The sequence below is a fragment of the Chiloscyllium punctatum genome, chromosome 27 (genome assembly GCF_047496795.1).
Source record: "Chiloscyllium punctatum isolate Juve2018m chromosome 27, sChiPun1.3, whole genome shotgun sequence".
Lineage (NCBI taxonomy): Eukaryota > Metazoa > Chordata > Chondrichthyes > Orectolobiformes > Hemiscylliidae > Chiloscyllium > Chiloscyllium punctatum.
In genome coordinates this window covers 383,053-405,101 of record NC_092765.1, presented here as the reverse complement: position 1 = coordinate 405,101, position 22,049 = coordinate 383,053, and the positions used below count along the sequence as shown (strand labels likewise).

General features: G+C 42.6%; 1 protein-coding gene across 1 annotated transcript in view; it reads right to left on the bottom strand.

Annotated features, from left to right (window-relative positions):
- The window catches only part of LOC140453340 (alpha-taxilin-like), an 85,611-nt gene that overhangs the window by 8,493 nt on the left and 55,069 nt on the right, over nucleotides 1-22,049 (bottom strand). Inside the window, exons 6-9 of the mRNA XM_072547886.1 lie at nucleotides 21,070-21,189; nucleotides 20,443-20,517; nucleotides 12,123-12,215; nucleotides 8,530-8,625 (exon numbers count right to left, since the gene is read on the bottom strand). Coding sequence (XP_072403987.1) covers nucleotides 8,530-8,625; nucleotides 12,123-12,215; nucleotides 20,443-20,517; nucleotides 21,070-21,189 — 384 coding nt within the window. The remainder of the gene's footprint in view (nucleotides 1-8,529; nucleotides 8,626-12,122; nucleotides 12,216-20,442; nucleotides 20,518-21,069; nucleotides 21,190-22,049) is intronic.

Here is a 22,049-nt window from a genome sequence, read left to right as displayed (position 1 = left end):
CCCTTACAATTCTCTCTAAGACTTTGCCCACAACAGAAGTGAGGCTCACTAGCCTATAGTTACTCGGGTTATCCCTACTCCCCTTCTTGAACAAGGGAAACAATCTAGAGGCAGCGACTAAAGCTCTGGGTTGCAAGTTCAAATCTCACTACAGTAGCTTGTAGATAAAAGCCAGTCTCAATCATGGCAACCATAAAACTACCAGCTTATTGTAAAAACAAGTCTGGCTCACTGATACTCTTTAGGAAGAAAATCTGCCATCCTTACCCTGTCTAGCCCATATGGAACTCCAAAATAAAACCAGATGCTTTACCTAGAATCAATCTACACACTGGAAATGACAAAGACACACCCTCCCTTCTTCTTATTAATATCTAGGACTGGTAGCAAAATTGTGTGAACTATCGCAGATGAAATTAGCATTAGAACAAAGAAAATTTACAGCCCAGGGGTAAGCCCTTCGGCCCTCCAAGCCTGTGTCGATCTAAATCCACTGTCTAAACCTATGACCCAATTCCTAACATCTGTATTCCACTGCTCCCCACCTGCTCATGCATCTGTTGAGACACACCTTAAAATGAATCTACCGTGATTGCCTCTATTATTTCTGCTGGCAATGCGTTCCAGGCAACTAACACCTTCCAAGTAAAGTACTTGCCGCGTGTATCTCCCTTAAACTTTTCCCCTCTCACCTTGAAAGTATGACCTCTTGTTACTGAATCCCTCACCCTGGGAAAAAGCTTGTCTCTATCCACCCTGCCTATAACCTTCATGATTTTGTAGACCTCAATCAGGTCACCCCCAATCTCCTTTTTTCTAAAGAAAACAATCCTAACCTACTCAACCTCTCTTCATAGCTAGCACCTTCCATACCAGGCAAAATCCTCGTAAACCTTCTCTGCACCCTCTCCAAAGCGCCCACATCCTTTTGGTAATGTGGCGACCAGAACTGTACACAGTATTCTAAATGCAGTCAAACCTTGTACAATTTTAACAGGACCTGCCAGCTCTTATATTCAATACCCCGTCCGATGAAGGCAAGCATACCATATGCCTTCTTGACCATTCTATCCACCTGTGCAGCCACCTTCAGGGTACAATAGACCTGAACACCCAGATCTCTCTGCTCATCAACTTTTCCCATGGCTCTTCCGTTTACAGTATAGTTTGCTCTAGAATTAGACTTCCCAAAATGCATCACCTCACATTTACCTGGATTGAACTCCATCTGCCACTTTTCAGCCCAACTCTCCAGTCTCTATGTTCTCCTGTATTCTTTGACAGTCCCCTAAGCTTTCTGCCATTCCACCAATCTTCGTGTCATCTGCAAATTTACTGATCAGACCAACAATGCCCTCTTCCAGATCCACAACAGTGGCCCCAGCACTGATCCCTGCAGAACACCACTGGTCACCTTTCTCAGTTTTGAGAAACTCCCTTTGACTACTACTCTGTATCCTGTTGTTCAACCAGTTCTTTATCCACCGAGCTAGAACACCCTGCACACATGTGACTTCACTTTCTCCATTAGTTTACAATGGGGAACCTTAGTAAGCACCTTACTAAAGTCCATGTATGTGACAGCTACATGCCTTCCTTCGTCTATCAACTGGGTTACTTCCTCAAAGAACTCTAAGTTCTTTGAGCACGATCCCCCTGCACAAAACAAATGTTGCCTATCCCTGATAAGCCTATTCTTTTCAAAATAGAATAGATTTTATCCCTCAGTACCTTCGCCAGCAACTTTCCCACCACTGACGTCAGGCTCACTGGTCTGTAGTTACCTGGTATATCCCTAGTACCCTTCTTGTACAGGGGGACAACAATAGCAACCTGACAGTTCTCCGGCACCTCACCAGTGTTTAAGGATACCACAAAGATATCAGTCAGGGTTGTGGTTCTGTTCGCCGAGCTGGGAATGTGTTGCAGATGTTTTGTCCCCTGTCTAGGTGACATCCTCAGTGCTTGGGAGCCTCCTGTGAAGCACTTCTGTGATCTTTCCTCCAGCATTTGTAGTGGTTTGAATCCGCAAGACACCAACTAGCCACGAAACGACACGACCAGCTATCCTTAGTAGCCACAGACGCAGATGACAAGCAACATGAATTCGACTGGGACAACACTACTATTATAGGACAAGCCAAACAGAGAACAGCCAGGGAATTCCTAGAGGCATGGAACTCATCCACAGATTCAATTAATAAGCACATCGACCTTGACCCAATATACCGACCACTGCAACAGACAGCTGGAACTGACAACCGGAAGCGGCAGATTCAAACCACTACAAATGCTGGAGGAAAGATCACTGAAGCGCTTCACAGGAGGCTCCCAAGCACTGAGGATATCACCTAGACAGGGGACAAAACGTCTGCAACACACGTTCCCAGCTCGGCAAACAGAACCACAACAACGAGCACCCGAGCTACAAATCTTCTCACAAACTTTGAATATCAGTCAGGGCCCCAGCTATTTCCTCTCTCGCCTTCATCAGCAACCTGGGATAGATCCCATCCAGTCCTGGGGATTTGTCTGCCTTAATATCCTTTAGCCTATCCAACACATCTTCCCTCCTTCTGTCAACATGATCCAGAGCAAGCAAACTCCTATCTCTAATCTCAACATTCATCATATCCCTTTCCTCAGCGAACACTGATGTAATCATTGAGATTGACAGTCTGACAGCCACACTCAATTAATCATACTTTACAGCTAATGTCCTAGTTTCCTCCATCACCATCCCCAGGTATGTTTATTTTATTCATTCATGGAATGTGGGTGTCACTGGCTGGGCCAGAATTTGAGTCCCACGCCTAACTACCATTGAGAAGGTGGTGGTGAGCTGCCTTCTTGAACCATAGCAGTCTGTGGGTATACCCACAGGGCTGTCGAGGGTGTGGGAATGGAGATGTTCAAGCATTCTGACCCAATGATACTGAAGAAACAGCAAAATATTTCTAAGTCAGAATGATGGAGTGACCTGGAGGGGAACTTGCAGGTGGTTTCCCATGTACGTGTTGCCCTTGCCCTTCTAGATAAGTGTTTGTGGGCTTGGAAGGTGGTATCCAAAGAGCCATTAGCGAATTTCAACAGTACATCTGTCAACGGCACATACTGCTGCTACTGAGCATTGGAGGTGGAGGGAGTGAATATTTATTATATGTAGAGTCATAGAATCACAAAGTGCAGAACAGGCTATTTGGCCCTTCAAGCCTAACAAAACACTATAGTCACATATTCCAGCACTTGGCCCATAGACTTGAATGTTATGATATTTCCCACCTCAACAACAACAAAAAAACTACCCCAAATTTACTTTTATCACACTTTTCACTTTGAATATTTGGTCCATTGCTTTGAATGCAGTGATACTTCAAGTGCTCATTCAAGAACATTTTAAAGGTTGAGATGTTTCCAGCCTCTCCCACATTCCTAAGCAATCATTCCAGATTCCCACCACACTGTGTAAATGTTTGCCTCAAATCCTCTCTAAACCTCCTACCCCTCACTGTAAATTGAAGCAAACTTGTTACTGACCCTTCAACTAATGGGAACAGCTGTTTCCTATTCACGCTATTGATTCCCCTTAATCCAATATATCCTAATCAGTTTCTCTCTGTCTTCTCTGCTCCAAAGTAAGCAATCTACGTTTCTTCAGCCTCTCTCCACTGCTAACCTGATCTGTCACAGGCAACATTGTGATGAATCTCCTCTGCACCCCTCCAATGTAATCACATCCCTTTAATAGTGCAGTGACTAGAATTGTACAGCTATAGCCTAGCCAAAGTCCCATAGAGCTAGAATATAACCTCCCTATTCTTATAACCTATGTCACAGCCGATATAGACAAGCATCCCATCTGTCAACCATCTTCAGGGATTAATGGACAAGCACCCCAAGATCCAATGTCTGCCTAAGCTTCCCAATCTCATGGCATTCACTGAGTACTCCTTACCTATCAGGGCTAAATACCATTTGCTACTGGCATATCTGATGGAGGATCTGCCCAATCTGGCCAATCCACTTACATTTCCCTATAACCCAAGACCACCTTCTTTACCAACCATCCTGCCAATCTTCATGTCATCTGCAAACTTATCATCCCAGTACATTTTCTTCTGTATTGTTTATATACATCATGAACAATAAGAGATTCATTACTGATCACCATTGAACAGGGTCCAGCTGCACAAACAGCCTTCTACCTGTCCATTTTTAAGGCCACACAAATCTCCAGTACCTAGTCATTTCTTATGTCAAACTACTCAAGAAGCAAAGCCCCGCTTCCTGAATCCTGTACCTACATCCAAAATGAAGACAGATTTGAAGTTATAATTTAACACCATGACAAATCCTCCAGCTCCACGCATAGATTGCTGCCTTTGTTTCTACTCTTTCCAGAGTTATCACCTTCCCCTTGATATACAAATTACTTTAAGATCCCTGCTGCTGTTGATTTGCTCCATTTGTACCAGTTAAAAGCTCATTTGCTTTTTGTCCAGTCCTGAACTTTCCTAGAGTTCCATGGCTGTTGCTCCTATATTTCATTGTAATGGGAATCTGTTAGGCCTATTCTACCACCAATTCTACTTTTTAAAAAAATTGTTCACAGGGTCTGGGTGTCATTGGCTAATCCAGCATTTATTGCCCAACCCTAATTCCCCTTGAAATTGCAGGGGTGAGTTAAGCTTCTTGAACTGCAGTCCTTGGAGTGTAGAAACCACTACAATGATATTAATGAGGAACTTCCAGGATTTTGGCCTAATGACAATGACAAAACAGTGATATATTTCCAGGTCAAGATGGTGAGTGGCTTGGAGAGGAATTTGTAGGCGGGGGTGTTCCCATATATCTGGTTTCCTTACCCTTTTAGCTGGTAGTGGTCATAGGTCTGGAATGTGTTAGTGGTGAGTTACTGCAGTACATCTCTTATAGACTGTACACACAGTGTCAATGGTGAGGGACTCGAATGTTGGTGGTGGCAAATAGGGTTCCAACCAAGAGGGCTAGCAAAATGGGAATCAATGGGTATGGGGGCAAACTCTCTGCTGGTTGGAGACATACCTGGCACATAGGAAGATGGTCATGGTTGTTCGAGGTCACTCATATCAACTCCAGGACACCTCTAAGAGTACTTCAGGGTGATGTCCTAGGCCCAACCACCTGAGCTGTTTCATCTATGACCTTCCCTCCATCATAAGGCTATAAGTGGGGATGTTCATGCACGATTGCACAATGTTCAGCAAGATTCACAACTCCTCAAATACTGAAGCAGCCTATGTTCAAATGCATCAAGATCTGGACAAACTCCAGGCTTAGTTTGACAAACGGCAAGTAATATTTATGCCACACAAATACCAGGCAATGAACATCTCAATAAGAGTCAATCTAACCACCACCCCTTGTCATTCAATGGTGTTACTATCACTGAATTCCCCAACTCCAAAACATCTTTGGGGTTACCTCTGACCAGAAACACAACTAAACCTGCCACAGTGGCTACAAATTTGGCAGTCTGGGTACAGAATTGGCTGGCCTATAGAAGCCAGAGGGTGGTAGTAGATGGAAATAATTCAGTCTGGAGCTTCTGGAACCTCTGCTCTTTGTGATCTTTACAAATGACCTGGAAGAAGAAGTGGGAGGGTGGGTTAGTAAGTTTGCCGATTATATGAAGGTTGGAGGAGTTGTGGATAGTGTGGAGGGCTGTTGTAGTTTGCAAAGGTACATTGACAAGATGCAGAGCTGGATTGAGAAGTGTCCGATGGAGTTCAAACTGGAAAAGTGCGAAGTGATTCATTTTGGAAGGTCAAATTTGAATGCAGATTACAGGGTTAAAGGCAGGATTCTTGGCAGTGTAGAGAAACAGAGGGATCTCAGTGTCCAAATCCATAGATCCCTCAAAGCTGCCACCTAGGTTGATAGGGTTGTGAGGAAGGCGTATGGTGTGTTGGCTTTCATTTGCAGGGGGATTGAGTTTAAGAGCTGCGAGGTTATGTTACAGCTCTACAAAGCCCTGGTTGGACCACACTTCGAATATTGTGTTCAGTTCTGGTCACCTCATTACAGGAAGAATGGGAAGCTTTAGAGGATGCGGAGGAGATTTACCAGGACGCTGCCTGGACTTGAGGGCATGTCTTATGAAGAAAGGTTGACGGAGCTAGGGATTTTCTCATTGGAGCAAAGAAGGATGAGAAGTGACGAGACAGGTGTACATGATAATGAGAGGCATAGATAAAGTGAATGGCCAGAGACCTTTTCCCCATTGCAGAAATGGCCATCACGAGGGGACATAATTTTCAGATGATTGGAGGAAGGTTTAGGTGAGATGTCAGAGGTAGGTTCTTCACACAGAGTGGTGGTGTGAGGCCTTGGCAACGTGGTGTAATGATAACAACCTCTATTTCTGCATCAGTTGGGCAGAAGATGAGAAGGTGGAATGCTTCAAGTTCCTAGGAATGACAATAACTGACAGCCTGCCCTGGATATATCACGTAGATGCAATGGTCAAGGCGGCATAACAATGCCTCTTCTTCCTCAGGAAGTTCAGGAAATTTTGCATGCCGTTAAGAACCCTCACCGACTTCTACAGATGCACCACAGAAAGCATACTGCCTGGTTGCATAATGGCATGGCTTGGCAACCACTCTGCCCTGGACCTTAAACTACAGACAGTTGTGTGCACATCACAGATGTTAACCTTCCATCCATGAACTCCACTTACAAGGTTCCGTGTCACAGGAAGGCTGCCAACCTCAAAGACCCACACACACATGCACCTACCACCCCAGCAGTTCAGGAATAATTTCTTTCCTGCCATTATTAGGCTGGGGTAATTGGACTCTCTACCTTGAAATTAGCTGATCTTATTAATATTGATCTTGCCTAGCACACATCTTGTGCAATGTGACCTATATGCCTCTGTCCAAGATTTTCTTTTCACTGTACGTTCCTGATTATGATCTACCTATACTGCTGTAAACAAAGCTTCTCACTGTACTTTGGTACATGTGACAATAAATCAAATGAGATCAGATCATAAACATGGGAACACCACCACCTGCAAGTTCCCCTCCAAGCCACTCTCCATCCTGACTTGGAAATGTATTGCCATTCCTTCACTGAAGCTGGTTCAAAATCCTGGAATTTCCTATACTGGGATACTATGGACCAACCCATAGCAGGTAGACTACACTGGTTCAAGAAGGCAGCTTGCCATCATCTTCAAAAGCAACTTGAGAAGGACAATAAACGCCGACTAACCAGGGATGTCCAGATTCCACAGATTAATTTTTAAAAGCTGGCTGCCTTCTTTTGGATGGCATTAGCTCTCTGAGTGTTACTAATGTAAACTCATCCTGGCACGTGGACAGTATTCCTATGCCACACTCCTGACGCATGCCTTGAAGATAGAGGACTGCTTTTGTGGAGTCACGAGGTGGATTATGACAGAAGCCCTTGTCCCTGTCTGCTCTTGTAAACACAGTATTTATGTGATTGGTCCAGTTCAGCTCTGTTCAATGTAAACCTCAAGGATTCTGATGGCATTGATTCAGTGATGGCAATGTCACTGAACATCAAGGCAATGTTGATTTTTCTCTTGTTGGAAACAGCTACTGCCTGGAACTTAAGTAGAACATGTATAACAGGTCAACTATCAGCTCATGACTGACGCGTGGGCAAAAATTGATGCACAGAAACAGAATATTGCAGATGTAGCTGTATTGTAGGTGTACGCCATTCAGCTCTTCAAGCCTGCACTGCTATTATGATCATAGTTGATCATCCAACTCAGTACACTATTCCTGTTTTTGCTCCATTTCCGTTGATCCCTTTTGTCCTGTTTTAGAGAAGTCAGTATTTAAAGAGTCATGAATGGTGCTGAAGATTGTACAATCTGCAAATATCTTAAGTTTTAATGTCATGATGAAAGGAAGGTCGTTGGTGAAGCAGCTGAAGGTGGTTGGGACAAGGACTACCTTCAGGAATTCTGGCATAATTGTCCTGGAGCTTAGATAACTGACCTCCAACAACCACAGTGTTGCAAGGACTACATGAGGACACATGTAGTTGAATGCCAATTCAGCATAAAGGATGATCGCTCTGACCTCAACTCTGGAGTTCAGCTCTTTTATTCAAAACTGTAATGAGGTCAGGAATTAAGTGGTGCTGGTGGAAGCCAAACTGAGTTTTTGTCCTAATTGTTTGGGCACTTGAAAGAAATAAGCTTAGAAGATGATAGGGATCCAATGAGATGCTGACTGGAAAGCAGCATGGGCCAATCAGCAATGTGGCCTCTACCCAAGCTATAAATGTCTATGACATTTGTCTGACTGATTTTAAATGCAGATGCTACAAATGAAGAGATACGTTCCATCAGTTTGGCTGTATAATTTGAGCTACAAGTAAAAATTCTTACCCCCCACCCAAAAAAAGCAACACACCAAGAATTACACAAAGTCAATTGTAGAAAATTAAGACTGAACAAGTATTTAACAGATTAGCTCAAACTGTAAATAATGAATGGCCAACCTCCTCTGCCATATCCAGCAGTGCTTTATTGCTACTTTCCCATCTGGTACGATACATGGTGGTCTCTTTTTCCAGCTTTTTGATCTTTTTTGTCATCTGATCGAAAGAAAATGGGAAAAATGTTTTATAAATGAGAAATGTACACAAGTGTTGAAATACTGTACATTAATAATGTGGAGCATTAAGCTGGAAGCTGTGATTCCATGTAAAGCAGGCTAAAATTGCTATATTGTTCAATTTTCTTGCTCTCACAGGTGAGAGGGGTGTCTTGCATGTTGATTCAAAATTGCAGTAATCACAGTCTGGTGAATTTTATCAACAAGCATTTGCCATTTTTCTTTACATTAGCACAAAGTAATAAATATCAACTTAATTCAGAACATAAAGGCAGAATCCTACGATGACAAACTAAAAGATTCCTAGATTCAAATCCAAGTCTGAGCCCAGTCAGTGGATTTCAGCCAGGGTGTGAATAGAGATATTACAATTCACCAAAGTCCTCTTGGGCCTGAAACCCTTAGAAAAATGTTAGTATTTACATTATCAAACACAGGTGGCTAACAACTATTAATAAAACATTCCAGGGTATTTTACAGGCATGTTAAAAGATTAAACATGTTCAGAATTCAAAGGGGCTTTGGGAAAGTAAATAAGGTAACAAATCGAGTAGACACAGAATTATAGAGTCCTACAGCACTGAACCAAGCCCTTTGGCTCAAACTGGGCCATGCTGACCAAAATGTCCATCCACACTAACCCAATTTCTCTGCACTTGGCCCATATTCTTCAAATCCTTTCCTATCCATGTATTTGCCCAAATGTCTTTTAAATGTTGTTAATGTACCCACCTCAACCAGTTCCATTGGCAGCTCATTTCATATGCATACCAGCCTCAGGTTCCCTTTTATTCTTTCCCCTCTAACCTTAAACTGATACTCTTTAGTCCTTGATTTCCCCAATCCTGGGACAAAAACTGACTGCATTCACCCTGTCCATGCTTGTCATGATCTTAGACGCCTCTATAAAGGTCCTCCCTCAGTCGCCTATGCTCTGAACAGAAAGATCCTAGCTTGTCCAATCTCTCTCTAAAGCTCAGGCCATGAAGTCCAGGCAACATCTTTGTAAATTTCTTCTGCACTCTTTCCAATTTAATAATATTCTTCCTATAACAAAGTGACCAAATACTCCAAGTGCAGCCTCACCAATGTCATGCAACATGACTTCCCAACTTTTATAGTCAATGCCCTGAATGATGAAGGCCAGTGCTCCAAAAGCCACCTTCACTGCCCTACCCACCTGTAACTCCACTTTCAGAGAACTGTGAACCTGAACTCCAAGAAACCACTGTTCCACTACACTCCTTAAGGCCTACCAAAAATATAAGACTTCACACCTATCTATGTTAAACTCCATTTGCCACTTCTCAGCCCATTTCCCAAGATGACAAGGTCCTGCTGCAATTTCTGATAACTTTCCTCAATGTCCACAAAACCTTGTATTTTAGTGTCTTCTGCAAACTTACTATTCATGCCATGGATGGATAACTAAACAGCAATGGGCCCAGCACTGACCCCAGAGGCACTCCACTAGTCAAAGGCCTCCAGTCCGACAAGCAACCTTCCACCATTAATCTCTGCTTTCTACCATCTAGCCAATTTTGTATCCAGTTTGCCAGTGGATTTTAATTTTCCTAATATAGACTGGGACTGCCAGAGCATTAAGGGCTTAGATAAGGTGGTATTTATTAAGTGCATTCAGAAAAGATTCCTTGAGCAATATATAGAGGATCCTATTTGGGAAGGGGCAAAATGTGACCTATTCTTGGGAAACAGGGCAGGGAACAGTAGGGGAGCACTTTGGGACCAGTGACCATAGTTCTGCTAATTTTAAAATAGTTTTAAAGAGGGACAAAACTGGTCTACAGGTTCAAGTTCTACGTTTGGGCAAGATGAATTTTGATGGAATTAGACAGGACCTTGCAGGGGTTGATTGGAGTAATTCGTTTACAGACAAAGGGACCTCTGTCAAGTGGGAGGCCTTTAACAGTGGTTCAAGGGCTTTATATGTTCCTGTGAGGGTGAAGGGCAAGGTTGGCAGGAATAGGGAACCCTGAATGACAAAAGATATTGAGGCTTTGATCAGAAAAAAGGAGCATTGACTCAGGTACAGGCAGCTGGGATCAAAGGATTCCCTGGAGGTATACAGGGAATACAGGAGTTCACTGAAGGAGGAAATCAGGAGGGCGAAAAGTAGACACGAGCTAGTCTTGGCTGAGAAGAAATGGGTGAATCCAAAGAGGTAGTTTAAGTATATTAAAGGAAAAAGAATAACTAGGGAGAGAATAGAGCCCCTCCAGGACAGAAGTGGACATTTATGTGTAGAGCCGCAGGAAATGGGCGAGGTTTTCAATTGATATGTCTCCTCTGTGTTTACCATGGAAAAAGACAAAGAAGTGGGAACTTGGGGAAGTTAGTGCTAATATCTTGGACAGTCCATATCACAGCAGAAGTGGTATTGGATGTTTAGAACGTATGAGGGCGGATAAACCTCCTTGCCCTGACCAGGTATAACCAAGAACATGGCAAGAGGTTAGAGAAGAAATTGCACGGGGGCCCTGGCTGATATCTTTGCATTGTCGTTAGCCATCGGTGAGGTCCCAGAAGACTGGAGGGTAGTGAATGCTGTGCCTTTATTCAAGAAGGGCTGCAAAGGAAAGCCTGGGAACTATAGACAAGTAAGCTTAACATCTGTGGTGAGTAAGTTACTTGAAAAGATTCTGAGATAAGATATACACGCATTTGGAAAGACAGGATTTGATTAGGAGTAGTCAGCATGGCTTTGTGCATGGGAGATCATGCCTCAGATTAGTTACAGTTCATTTTTGAAGTGACTACAAAGGTTAATGAGGGCAGGGTGATAGATTTCAGTAAGGCTTTTGATAAGATTCCATGTGATGGACTGCTCTGGAAGGTGGGTTGCATAACTCCCTGCTTATTTGTTCCTCTAAGTCCCATTGACTATTTGGGGGCCTAGTACAACCCCAATAACGTTGCCATTCCCTTCTTATTTCTTAGTTCCACCCACAAAGTCTCACTGGATGACCCTTCAGTTATTTCATCTTTGATTACTGCTATAGCATTCAACTTAATCAAAAATGCAACTCCCTCTCCCCTCTTTCCACCATCTGTCTCACCTAAAGCACTTGTACCCTGGCACATTAAGCTGCCAGTCCTGTCCCTCCCTCAACCATGTTTTTGAAAGGGCTAGAATATCTCAGTCCCAGACACGTATCCATGCCCTGGGTTCATATTAAAAATATAATAAACATAATAAAAAACAGAAGAATTGCAGGTATTGGAAATCAGAAAAACAGAAATTACTGGTACATCTCAACAGGTCTGGCAGTATCTGTGCAGAGAAATCAGAGTTAACGTTTTGGGTCCAGTGACCCTTCTTCAGAACTAGCAGTGTATAGGAAAAGGTACGCATGTTGAAGACAGATGGTGTTTTGGAGGAGGGTTGGTGATCAAGGTGATGGTTACACAGCCCCTCAAAATTTAAAATATTAAAAAATTCAACAAAGTAACCTGTACCTTTTCCATCTCTTGTTTGAAGGTTGTGAAAACTTCATTACTTTTTGAAAGTGTAGCTTGGAATTCTTCAAACTTTCCAGTGTATAATGCCAGCTGATAAAATACAAAGCAGTAAAAAAAAAAGCTGCATAAACAAAGCATTGGAACTGCAAGTAGAACTGGCTCTCAGATCCTTCTTATTGCATGTGAATATTCTTAAAAATTTCTCAGCATTTCCTCAATATTAACATCAATTTTGTAGCAATTATTTTCTTTGCTGAATTAACATTCAGTTAACGTGCATGTGTAAGTTTTTTTTTAAAAGAAATAGCTGTTCCCTGTAAGGTTCAAAAGAATGGACTGTAAGCAGAGATACTGGGGTGTGTTGGAAAGAAAAAAGGGCAAGAGGAGATTTGGAGAAATCCATCTTATTGATATCACAGGATGTATATAGTTTATAAAAATTTGCATTACGACTGAGTATACCTGCAAACAAGCAAAGACCCATGAATATCATTGTTTCCATTTGAGGGGTGGATCATTATCAACAGTAGAACATTCAGGATATAATGCTTTGATTTATTTATTGTCATGTGGACTTTGTTACAAAATACAATGAAAACTGTTGTGTAGTGTCACCATTCTTCTGCGCCATCTTAAAACACAGAAAAATAAACCAAAATATAGAATATAAAGGCAGAAAAATAAAGAAAAAGTGTCAAACTTTACAGTTCTTGTTCAGTGCTCTGCTATGGGCCACAGGCCTGGTGGGGTCAGGCACAAGTCTCCTCACAGTGTTGGCGCTGCAATGAGAGTCGCTATGCTTCAGCGCCACCTGGCCTCCACTAACACTCACATCACTGAGTCCTCGTTGGAACCCACCAATGCTGCTAGGTACCGCACTGGCCAAAACTTTACTCCACCACTGCCACAAGTGCACTTCAGGCCCACCTTGCCGTTCCAGCCGGGTCTCATCCTGGACCCAAATATGCATCTGTCTCCATGAATCTGTGATGGATGCAGACACTGCCAGGAAACCAAACATGCCTCCAATGATGGCGCCGCCATGTTTCTGCACTGGGCTCACTCACCATAACCAAGCTCTTCAACAAGGAGGAAGTAAAATAAAAGAGAAAATGAAACGAGATGAGACAGAATAAAATAAAAGAAACAAAACAAAAAGCGGACAAGACCAGGCTTAGAAACCCTTTTCCACCACCATTTTACTGGAAGGTGATTACGGCATCTCAAAATTCACGATAGATAGGACTATGTTTTACCTTTAATTGAAGTTCATTCTCGGATGTGAGCTTTGCTGACTGGACCAGCATTTATTGCCCATCCTTAGTTGGCCTTGAGAAGGTGGTGAGCTATCTTTTGAACTACCATAAAACACATGCTATGGGTAATCCCCAAAAGTGTTAGGGTGTTCCAGGATTTTGATCCAGTTAGTGAAGGAATGGTAATATCTTTCCAAATCAGGGTGGTGATTGGTTTGGTGGGAAACTTGCAGCTGGTGATGCATCCATGCACTGAATGCCCCTATCATTCCAGTTGGAAGTTGTCGTGGATTTGAAAAGTGCTGCCAAAGAGCCTTGGTGAATTTCTGCAGTCTATCTTACAGATGGTACACACTGCTGCTACTGAGTACCAATGGTAGAGGGAATGGACGTTTGTGGATATGGTGCCAATCAAGCCAACTGCTATGTCCTCGATAGTGTCAAGCTTCTTAGGTGTTTTTGGAGGCAAATGGGGGTATTCCATCACACTCCTGGCTTGTGCCTTGTAGGTGGAGGTCAGGCGCTGAATAATCAGGTTGGAGTTGACAGTTAGTCACTCCTAGCCTCTGATTTGCTCTTGTAGCAATAGTATTTATACGGCTGGCCCAGTTCAGTTTCTGGTCAAATGATAAAACCTAAGAAAGTGGATAGTAGAGTATTCAGTGATGGTAATGCCATTGAATATCAAGGGAAGATGATTAGATTCTATTTTATTGGAGACGATCCTGGTCTGGCATGAATGTTACTTGCACATTTTTTTTATGAATGTGGCATTTATTTTGAGAGGACTTGAATACAAAAGCAGAGATGTACTTCTGAGGCTCCATAAGGCTCTGGTCAGGCCACATTTGGAGTACTGTGTGCAGTTTTGGGCCCCATATCTCTGGAAGGATGTACTGGCCCTACACCGTATTCAAAGGAGGGTCATGAGAATGGTCCCAGGAATAAAAGCTGAACATATTAGAAACATTTGAGGACTGTGTGTTTATAGTCAATGGAGTTTAGACGGATGGGGGTTGGGGGGGGGGGGGGGGGGGGTGTTCTAATTGAAGCATATAGAATACTAAATGGCTTGGACAGAGTAGGTGTTGGGAAGATGTTTCCATTGGTAGGAGCGACTAGGACTCAACGGCATAACCTGAGAGTAAAGGGAAGACATTTTAGAACGGAGATAAGGAAAAACTTCTTCAGCCAGAGAATGGTGAATCTATGAAATTCATTGCCACAGAAGGCTGAGAGGCCAGGTCATTGAATATATTTAAGACTAAGATGGATAGGTTCTTGAGTATCAAGGGGATCAAGGGTTATGGGGAGAAAGTGGGAGAATGGGGTTGAAAACATATCAGCCATGATTGAATAGCGGAGCAGACTCTATGGGCTGAATGGCCTGATTTCTGCTCCTATGGCTTATTGTCTTATTTTTAGTCAAAACTTGGAAATTGTTCAGGTCTTGCTGAATTTGGGCATGAACTGTTTCGGAATCTGAGGAATAATAAACGGTGCTGAATGGTGCAATCACCAGTGAACACTCTGACTTATGACTTTCATGATGGAGGGAAAGTAATTGATAAAACAGCTGAAGATCGAATATAGAACGTTACAGCGCAATACAGAACCTTGTTGTGCCGACCTGTGAAACCAATCTATCTATTCTACACTACTCCACTTTCATGCATATGTTTATCCAGTGACCATTTAAATGCCCTTAAAGTTGGCGAATCTACAACTGTTGCAAGCAGGTTGTTCCACGCCTCTACTATTCTGAGTAAAGAAACTACCTCCGATATCTGTCCTATATCTATCACCCCTCAGTTTAAAGATACGTCCCTTCGTGCTAGCCATCACTATCCAAGGAAAAAGGCTCTCACTATCCGCTCCATCTAAACCCTCTGACTATCTTCTATGTCTCAGTTAAATCACCTCTCAACCACCTCCTCTCTAACGAAACCAGCTTCAAGTCCCTCACACTTTCCTCATAAGACCTTCCCTCCTACCACGCAACATTTGAGTAAATCTCCTCTGAACCCTTTCCAAACCCTTCCTATCATGCAGTGACCAGAACTGTACGCAATACTCCAAGTGCGACCACACCAGAGTTTTGTACAGCTGCAGCATGACCTCCTGGCATCGAAGCTCAATCCCTCTTCCAATAAAAGCTAACACACCATATGCTGCCTTAACAACCCTGCCAACCTGGGTGGCAACTTTCAGGGATCTGTATAGATGGACACCAAGATCTCTCTGCTCATCCTAACTGCCAAGAATCTTACAATTAGCCCAGTACTCTCTATTCCTGTTGCTCCTTCTAAATTGAATCATCTCACGCTTTTCCATTTGCCACCTCTGCAACTTACTTATGTCCCTCAGTAACCTGCAACATCCTTTGGCACTGCCACCAATTTCACCGACCTTTGTGTCATCCACAAATTTACTAACCAATCCTTCTATGCCCTCATCCAGGTCATTTATAAATAAGTGACAAACAGCAGTGGACCCAAAACAGATCCTTGTGGTACACCACTAGTAACTGAACTCCAGGATGAACATTTCCCATCAATCACCACCCTTTGTCTTCTTTCAGCTAGCCAATCTCTGATCCAAACTGCTAAATCACCCTCAATCCCAAGCCTCCATACTTTGTTCAATTGCCTACCCTGAGGAACCTTATCAAATACCTTACTGAAACCCATATACACCACATCAACTGCTTTACCCTCATCCACCTGCTTGGTCACCTTCTCAAAGAACTCAAAGTTTGTGAGGCACAACCTATCCTTCACAAAACTGTGTTGACTATCATTAAGAACAAAGAACAATACAGCACAGGTACCGACTCTTCAGCCCTCCAAAACTACGTCGACACATTTTGGTCTTCCATAATAAAACTGTCTTCACTTGCTCATGCTATTCAGGAGGGTTTAAACTATTTCAGCAAGGGGATGGGAACCTAAATTGTAGTTCCAGTGTCCAGGGGGTTGAAAGTAGTGATGTTAGAAATATGGTTTCACGATTGCAAGAGTTCACTGGCAGGCAGGAAGGTGGTTTGAAGTGTGTCCTTTTCAATGGCAGGAGAGTATGGAATAAGGTGGGTGAACATGCAGCATGGCTTGGTACCTGGGTCTTCGATATTGTGGCCATTTCAGAGACATGGATAGAAGAAGAACAGGAATGGTTGTTGCAGGTTCCAGGATTTAGATGTTTCACTAAGAACAGAGAAGATGATAAAGGAGGGGAAGGCAATGTTGTTAGTCAAGGACAGTTCTGGATGTAGGTTTGCTGTAGGGCGATGAAACGTCTGGAAATGAACCTTCCAACTCAGCGAGTAAACCTATATCCAGACCTCAACCTGAGCTACAAATCCTCTCAAAACTTGCTAAGTCAAGGACAGTAACATACCTAGTATGTTACTAAGTCAAGGCAGAAAGGACATTTGAGGACTTGCCGACTGAGTAGTATGGGCTGTGGTTAGAAATATTACTTACTAGTGAACATAATTAAGGTAAAGGAGCTAAGTTAAAAAAGGAGATGCAAGAGGCAATTGCTTTTTTACTCAGAGGGTGCAAGTGCCTGGAGAATGCTGGAGAACCAGGAGACAACACAAAAACAACTTTGAGGCATCTTGACAGGTCTATGATTAGGCAGAGAATAGAGGGAAGGCATCATATATCAGTGCAGGCTTAGTGATTTGAAGGGCCTGTTCCTGTACTGTGCTTTGTCGTACAATCGTCGAGAAACAGTACCAGCCTTATACCTATCAAGGATAGCAGTGGGAAGCTGTGCGTGAAGTCCAAGGGGACAGGGGAAGTGCTAAATGAATATTTTTGTCAGTATTCACACTGGAAAAAGAATGTTGTCGAGGAGAACACAGACATAGGCTACTACACTAGATGGGATTGAGGTCCACAAGGAGGTTTTTTTTTTCGCAATTCTGCCAAGTGTGAAAATAGATAAGTCCCCTGGGTCGGACGGGATTTATCCTAGGATTCTCTGAGAAGCCAGGGAGAAGATTTCAGAGCTTTTGACTTTGATCTTTATGTTGTCAATGTCTGCAGGAATAGTGCCAGAAGACTGGAGGAGAGTAAATGTCATCCCCTTGTTCAAGGAGGGGAGTACAGACAGCCCTGGTAATTATAGACCAGTGAACCGTACTTCAGTTGCGGGTAAAGCCTTGGTAAAGGTTATAAGAGATAAGATTTATCATCATCTAGAAAGGAATAAGTTGGTTAGGGATAGTCAACAGTTTTGTGAAGGGTAGGTTGTGCCTCAAACTTTGAGTTCTTTGAAAGGTGACCAAACAGGTGGATGAGGGTAAAGCAGTTAATGTGGTGTGTATGGATTTCAGTAAGGTGTTTGAGGAGATTCCCCACAAATAGGCTATTGCACAAAATACGGAGGCATGGGATTGAGGGTGATTTAGCAGTTTGAATCAGAAATTGGCTAGCTGAAAGATGACAGAGGGTGGTGGTTGATGGGAAATGTTCATCTTGGAGTTCAGTTACTAGTAGTGTATTGGTGCCACTTATGTTTGTCCTTTTTATAAATGACCTAGATGATGGCATAGAAGGATGGGTTAGTAAATTTGTGGATGACACTAAGTTCGGTGGGGTTGTTGGCAGTGCTGAAGGATGTTGCAGGTTACAGAAGAACATATGCAGGTTGCAGAGCTGGGCTGAGAGGTGGCAAATGGAGTTTAATGTGGAAAATGTGAGGCGATTCACTCTGGAAGGAGCAACTGGAATAAAGACTACTGAGCTAATGGCAAGACTCTTGGCAGTGTAGTTGAGCAGAGAGATCTCTGTGTCCAAGTACATAGATCCTTGAAAGTTGCCACCCAGGTTGATAGGATTGTGAAGGCAGCATATGGTGCATTAGCTTTTAATGGAAGAGGGATTGAGTTTCAGAGCCACGAGGTCATGCAGCAGCTGTACAAAACTCTGGTGCAGTTGCACTTGGAATATCGTGTACAGCTCTGGTCACCGCATTACAGGAAGGATGTGGAAAGTTTGGAAAGGGTTCAGAGGTGATTTACTAGGATGTTGTGTGGTATGGAGGTCTTATGAAGAAAGGCTGAGGGACTTGAGGCTGCTTTCATTAGAGAGAAGGTTGAGAAGTGACTTAATTGAGACATATAAGATAATCAGAGGGTTAGATAGGGTGGACAGTGAGAGCCTTTTTCCTCAAGTGGTGATGGCTAGCATAAAGAGACATAGCTTTAAATTGAGGGGTGATAGATATAGGACAGATGTCAGAGGGAGTTTCTTTACTCACAGTAGTAGGGGCATGAACACCCTGCCCGCAACAGTAGTAGACTCGCCAACTTTAAGGGTATTTAAATGGTCATTGGATAAACATATGGATGAAAATGGAATAGTGTAGGATAGATGGGCTTCAGGTTGATTTCACAGGTCGATGCAACCTTGAGGGCTGAAGGGCCTGTACTGTGCTATAAAGTTCTATGTTTTATGATCTACTTACAGGATCCATATCCCTTTATTTCCTTCCTATTTATGTCTTTGCCCAGGTGCTTCTTAAATACTGCTACTGTGTCTGCTTCCACCACTACCTCTGTCAGCGCGTTCCAGACACTCAACACAGTTTGTGTGAAAAATACGCATCACACATCTTTTTAAAACTTTCCTCCCTGCACATTGAACCTGTATCCACTAGTAATTGACCTCTCCACATTGGGGAAAAAGCCCCATACTTTCCACTCTATCCATGCCATTCACAATCTTATAAACCTCCATCAGTTGCCCCTCAACCTCCTGCACTCCAGTGAAAACAAATCCAGTCAAGCCAAACTTTCTTCATAGCGAAAATCCCTCATACCAGGTAACATCCTGGTAAACCGTTTTTGTAACTTCTCCAAAGCTTCCACATCTTTCTAGTAGTGTGGTGACCAGAACTGTACACAATATTCCAAGTGTGACCTAACTCAAGCTCTATAAAGCTGCAGCATAACTTGCTTGTTGTACTCAATGTCTCGGGCAGGCAGATTGTCAAGGATGAGGACAAGTATGTTTTGCCCTCTTGTTGGTTCCCTCACCACCTCTCTCAGACCTAATCTAACAGCAATGTACTTTGGGACTTGGCCAGCTCGATCAGTAGTGCTGCTGCCCAGTAACTTCTGTTGGTAGGCATGGAATTCCCCCAGGCACAGATATTTTGCATGTCTGCCACCTTTAGTGCCTCCTCCATGTGGTATTCAACATGAGGAGCAGAATCATCAGCTGATAGGGTGCAATACGTGGTAATCAGCTAGAGGCTTCCTTGCCCATGTTTGAACTGATGCCACAAGACGTCATGGGATCCAAAGTCAATGTTGAGGACTCCTAGGGCAACTCCATCCTACAGTACCCCCATCTCTGCTGAATAGGTCTGCTGTCGCTTGACTAATCTGAGAAAACTCTTACAATTTTACCATTAGCTCAGGTTAAGGAGAACTTTGCAGGGTTGACAGGGTAGAATTTGCCATTGCTTTTTATAGAAATCATGTGCAAGGATGTGTGGTAAAAGCAGGAGATCGATACTAAATAATGATGTTCGTTTGAAGACCTGGTGCAAATAAGATGGGCTGAGCGGTCTCTTTTGCAGCATAACATTTGAGAAATTTTAAACCTCTCATCATAGAATAATGTCACCAAGAGACCAAGTTATTGAAACTTCATTAAACGCTTCCATTTGGTGTACATTCAAAATAGCAAAGCAAATGTCAAGGTACTTTCCAAGTCCTTTGCATTAATTAACCATCTAACTTAAGTAAATATCATCCAAATGCATTGTGGTTTTATTTTTCCTTCAATACTACCTTAATTCGACAAGCAGTTCAGCATTTGTAGCGCATAGAGTTCTTAACTCTTCATAATCATCAATTTAATAGATCATTTTTGGGAATTGCACATATGACCATTGTTCTACTCTTGCCAATTTTCATCATCCACACCACATTTACTCATTTGATACAATGAAAGAATTTACTGTATTCTCTTTAGCTTTTCTGTCTACTAATTGTGTTAAAAACACCTTTAGTCATGTCAAAAAATACTCAACAAGGACCATACCTGCTGTTTTAGATGAACTTCCTGCTGTTTCATGAGCTCACACATCCTTTGGCTCTCCACTGTCTCCTTTAACAACTGCAATTGAAGATAAAAGGATGAATTGCAATGAATATCTATATGAACTTGTGATGCTTGTTCCAAACTAAACCCTTTTTCCAATTCTGTTTTTTCTATTTGACGTTATTCCCATTTTCCCTCCCTCATGTCCTGGGTCTGCAAACTTGAGTACAAATGAAATATATTACCTTCAAAACTAGTTGGAGAAGAAACACTATTGGCCTTTCCTTCCTCTCCTGAAACAAGGCATTAATCAAGGATCCTTAGTAGTACAGATAACTTCATCTCCTTCAACCCACTTCCTGGACACTGATCTTGAACATCTCCAATTAGGCTTCTGCTCTCCTATGTGAAATAGCATCTAATTTGACTGACCATTTAACCATATTTTTCATGGAAGCTGACAACTTTACCATCCTTCATCAATGAAACTCTGCTGTTGTTCAATATTGTGGGATTATTCTCAATCGTTCTACTCTTCCCACATGTTCCTTCCGGAACCTCTTAAATACCAGTGGATTTGGGGAATGGAAGGATGGAGGCAAAAGATGACTAAATTTAACAACTCACATATTCTTTTTCTTTCTGGTGCCTCTCCTCTGCATCTTTCAGCAGTTCCTGTGCTTGCTGGAGTTTGGCGTCAATGAGTTGCTGCTGCAGGTCTTTGTGCTTAAATACCTTGTCAATATGCTGTGAACAGATACTTTTGTCAAACATTGAAGCCAGAACGATGTGAAATCAACTGATGAGTTCCCAAATATGCTAATGCCATCGCATGTCATTTCCATGTTACTACTGTGACTGGTTGGTCGCTCCATGAATACTATTGCAAACCAGTGCTACATCAGTATCGTTCATTTGAGCAAACATTGCTATACTGGAGTACTTTCTTTGGATTTTAGGTGCTTGTTTTTCCAATTCCCAGATAAAATTAGAAAACTACTGTTGTTATATGTTGGCTAATTGGTCTTGTACCGTACCCTCATTTGTTCTGCCTGAAAGCTTACTGGAAACAGAAACTTAACAGATCTGGCAGAGAAACAGAGAATCCAATATGATTCTTCAGAATTGAAGCAAAATGGAATTGTGGTGGTTCTATGATGTTGAAGGAGGAGCAGCAAATGATACAAAAGAGGTGATCATGAAAACAGACAAAGCATTAGACCAGGGCAATATTCCCTCAAATCTCTCCAGTATTATGCACATGGTGATTGGCATTGACACATTGATAGCAGCATTGACTTCCAGTTCTAGAAGTCACCAGGGCACAGGGGTCTCGGAGGTCTGCTCAGCTGGTAAGAAAGTTAGAAGCAACGCTGGTCCACGAGGTGTGTTAATAACAGAATAAAGGTCAACTCTGATTAAAAGCAAAATCATTAAAAGAAAAGACTGACAGTTTGGGGAGTTAGGGTGGGGGAGGGATATTGAAACAGCAGACAGAGTTCACAATCTCAATTTGCAGAACTAAATGTTGAAGGCTGCACAGTGTCTAAGCAAAACATTAGATGCTGTTCCTCCAGCTTGTATTGGGTTCCACTGAAACACTGCAG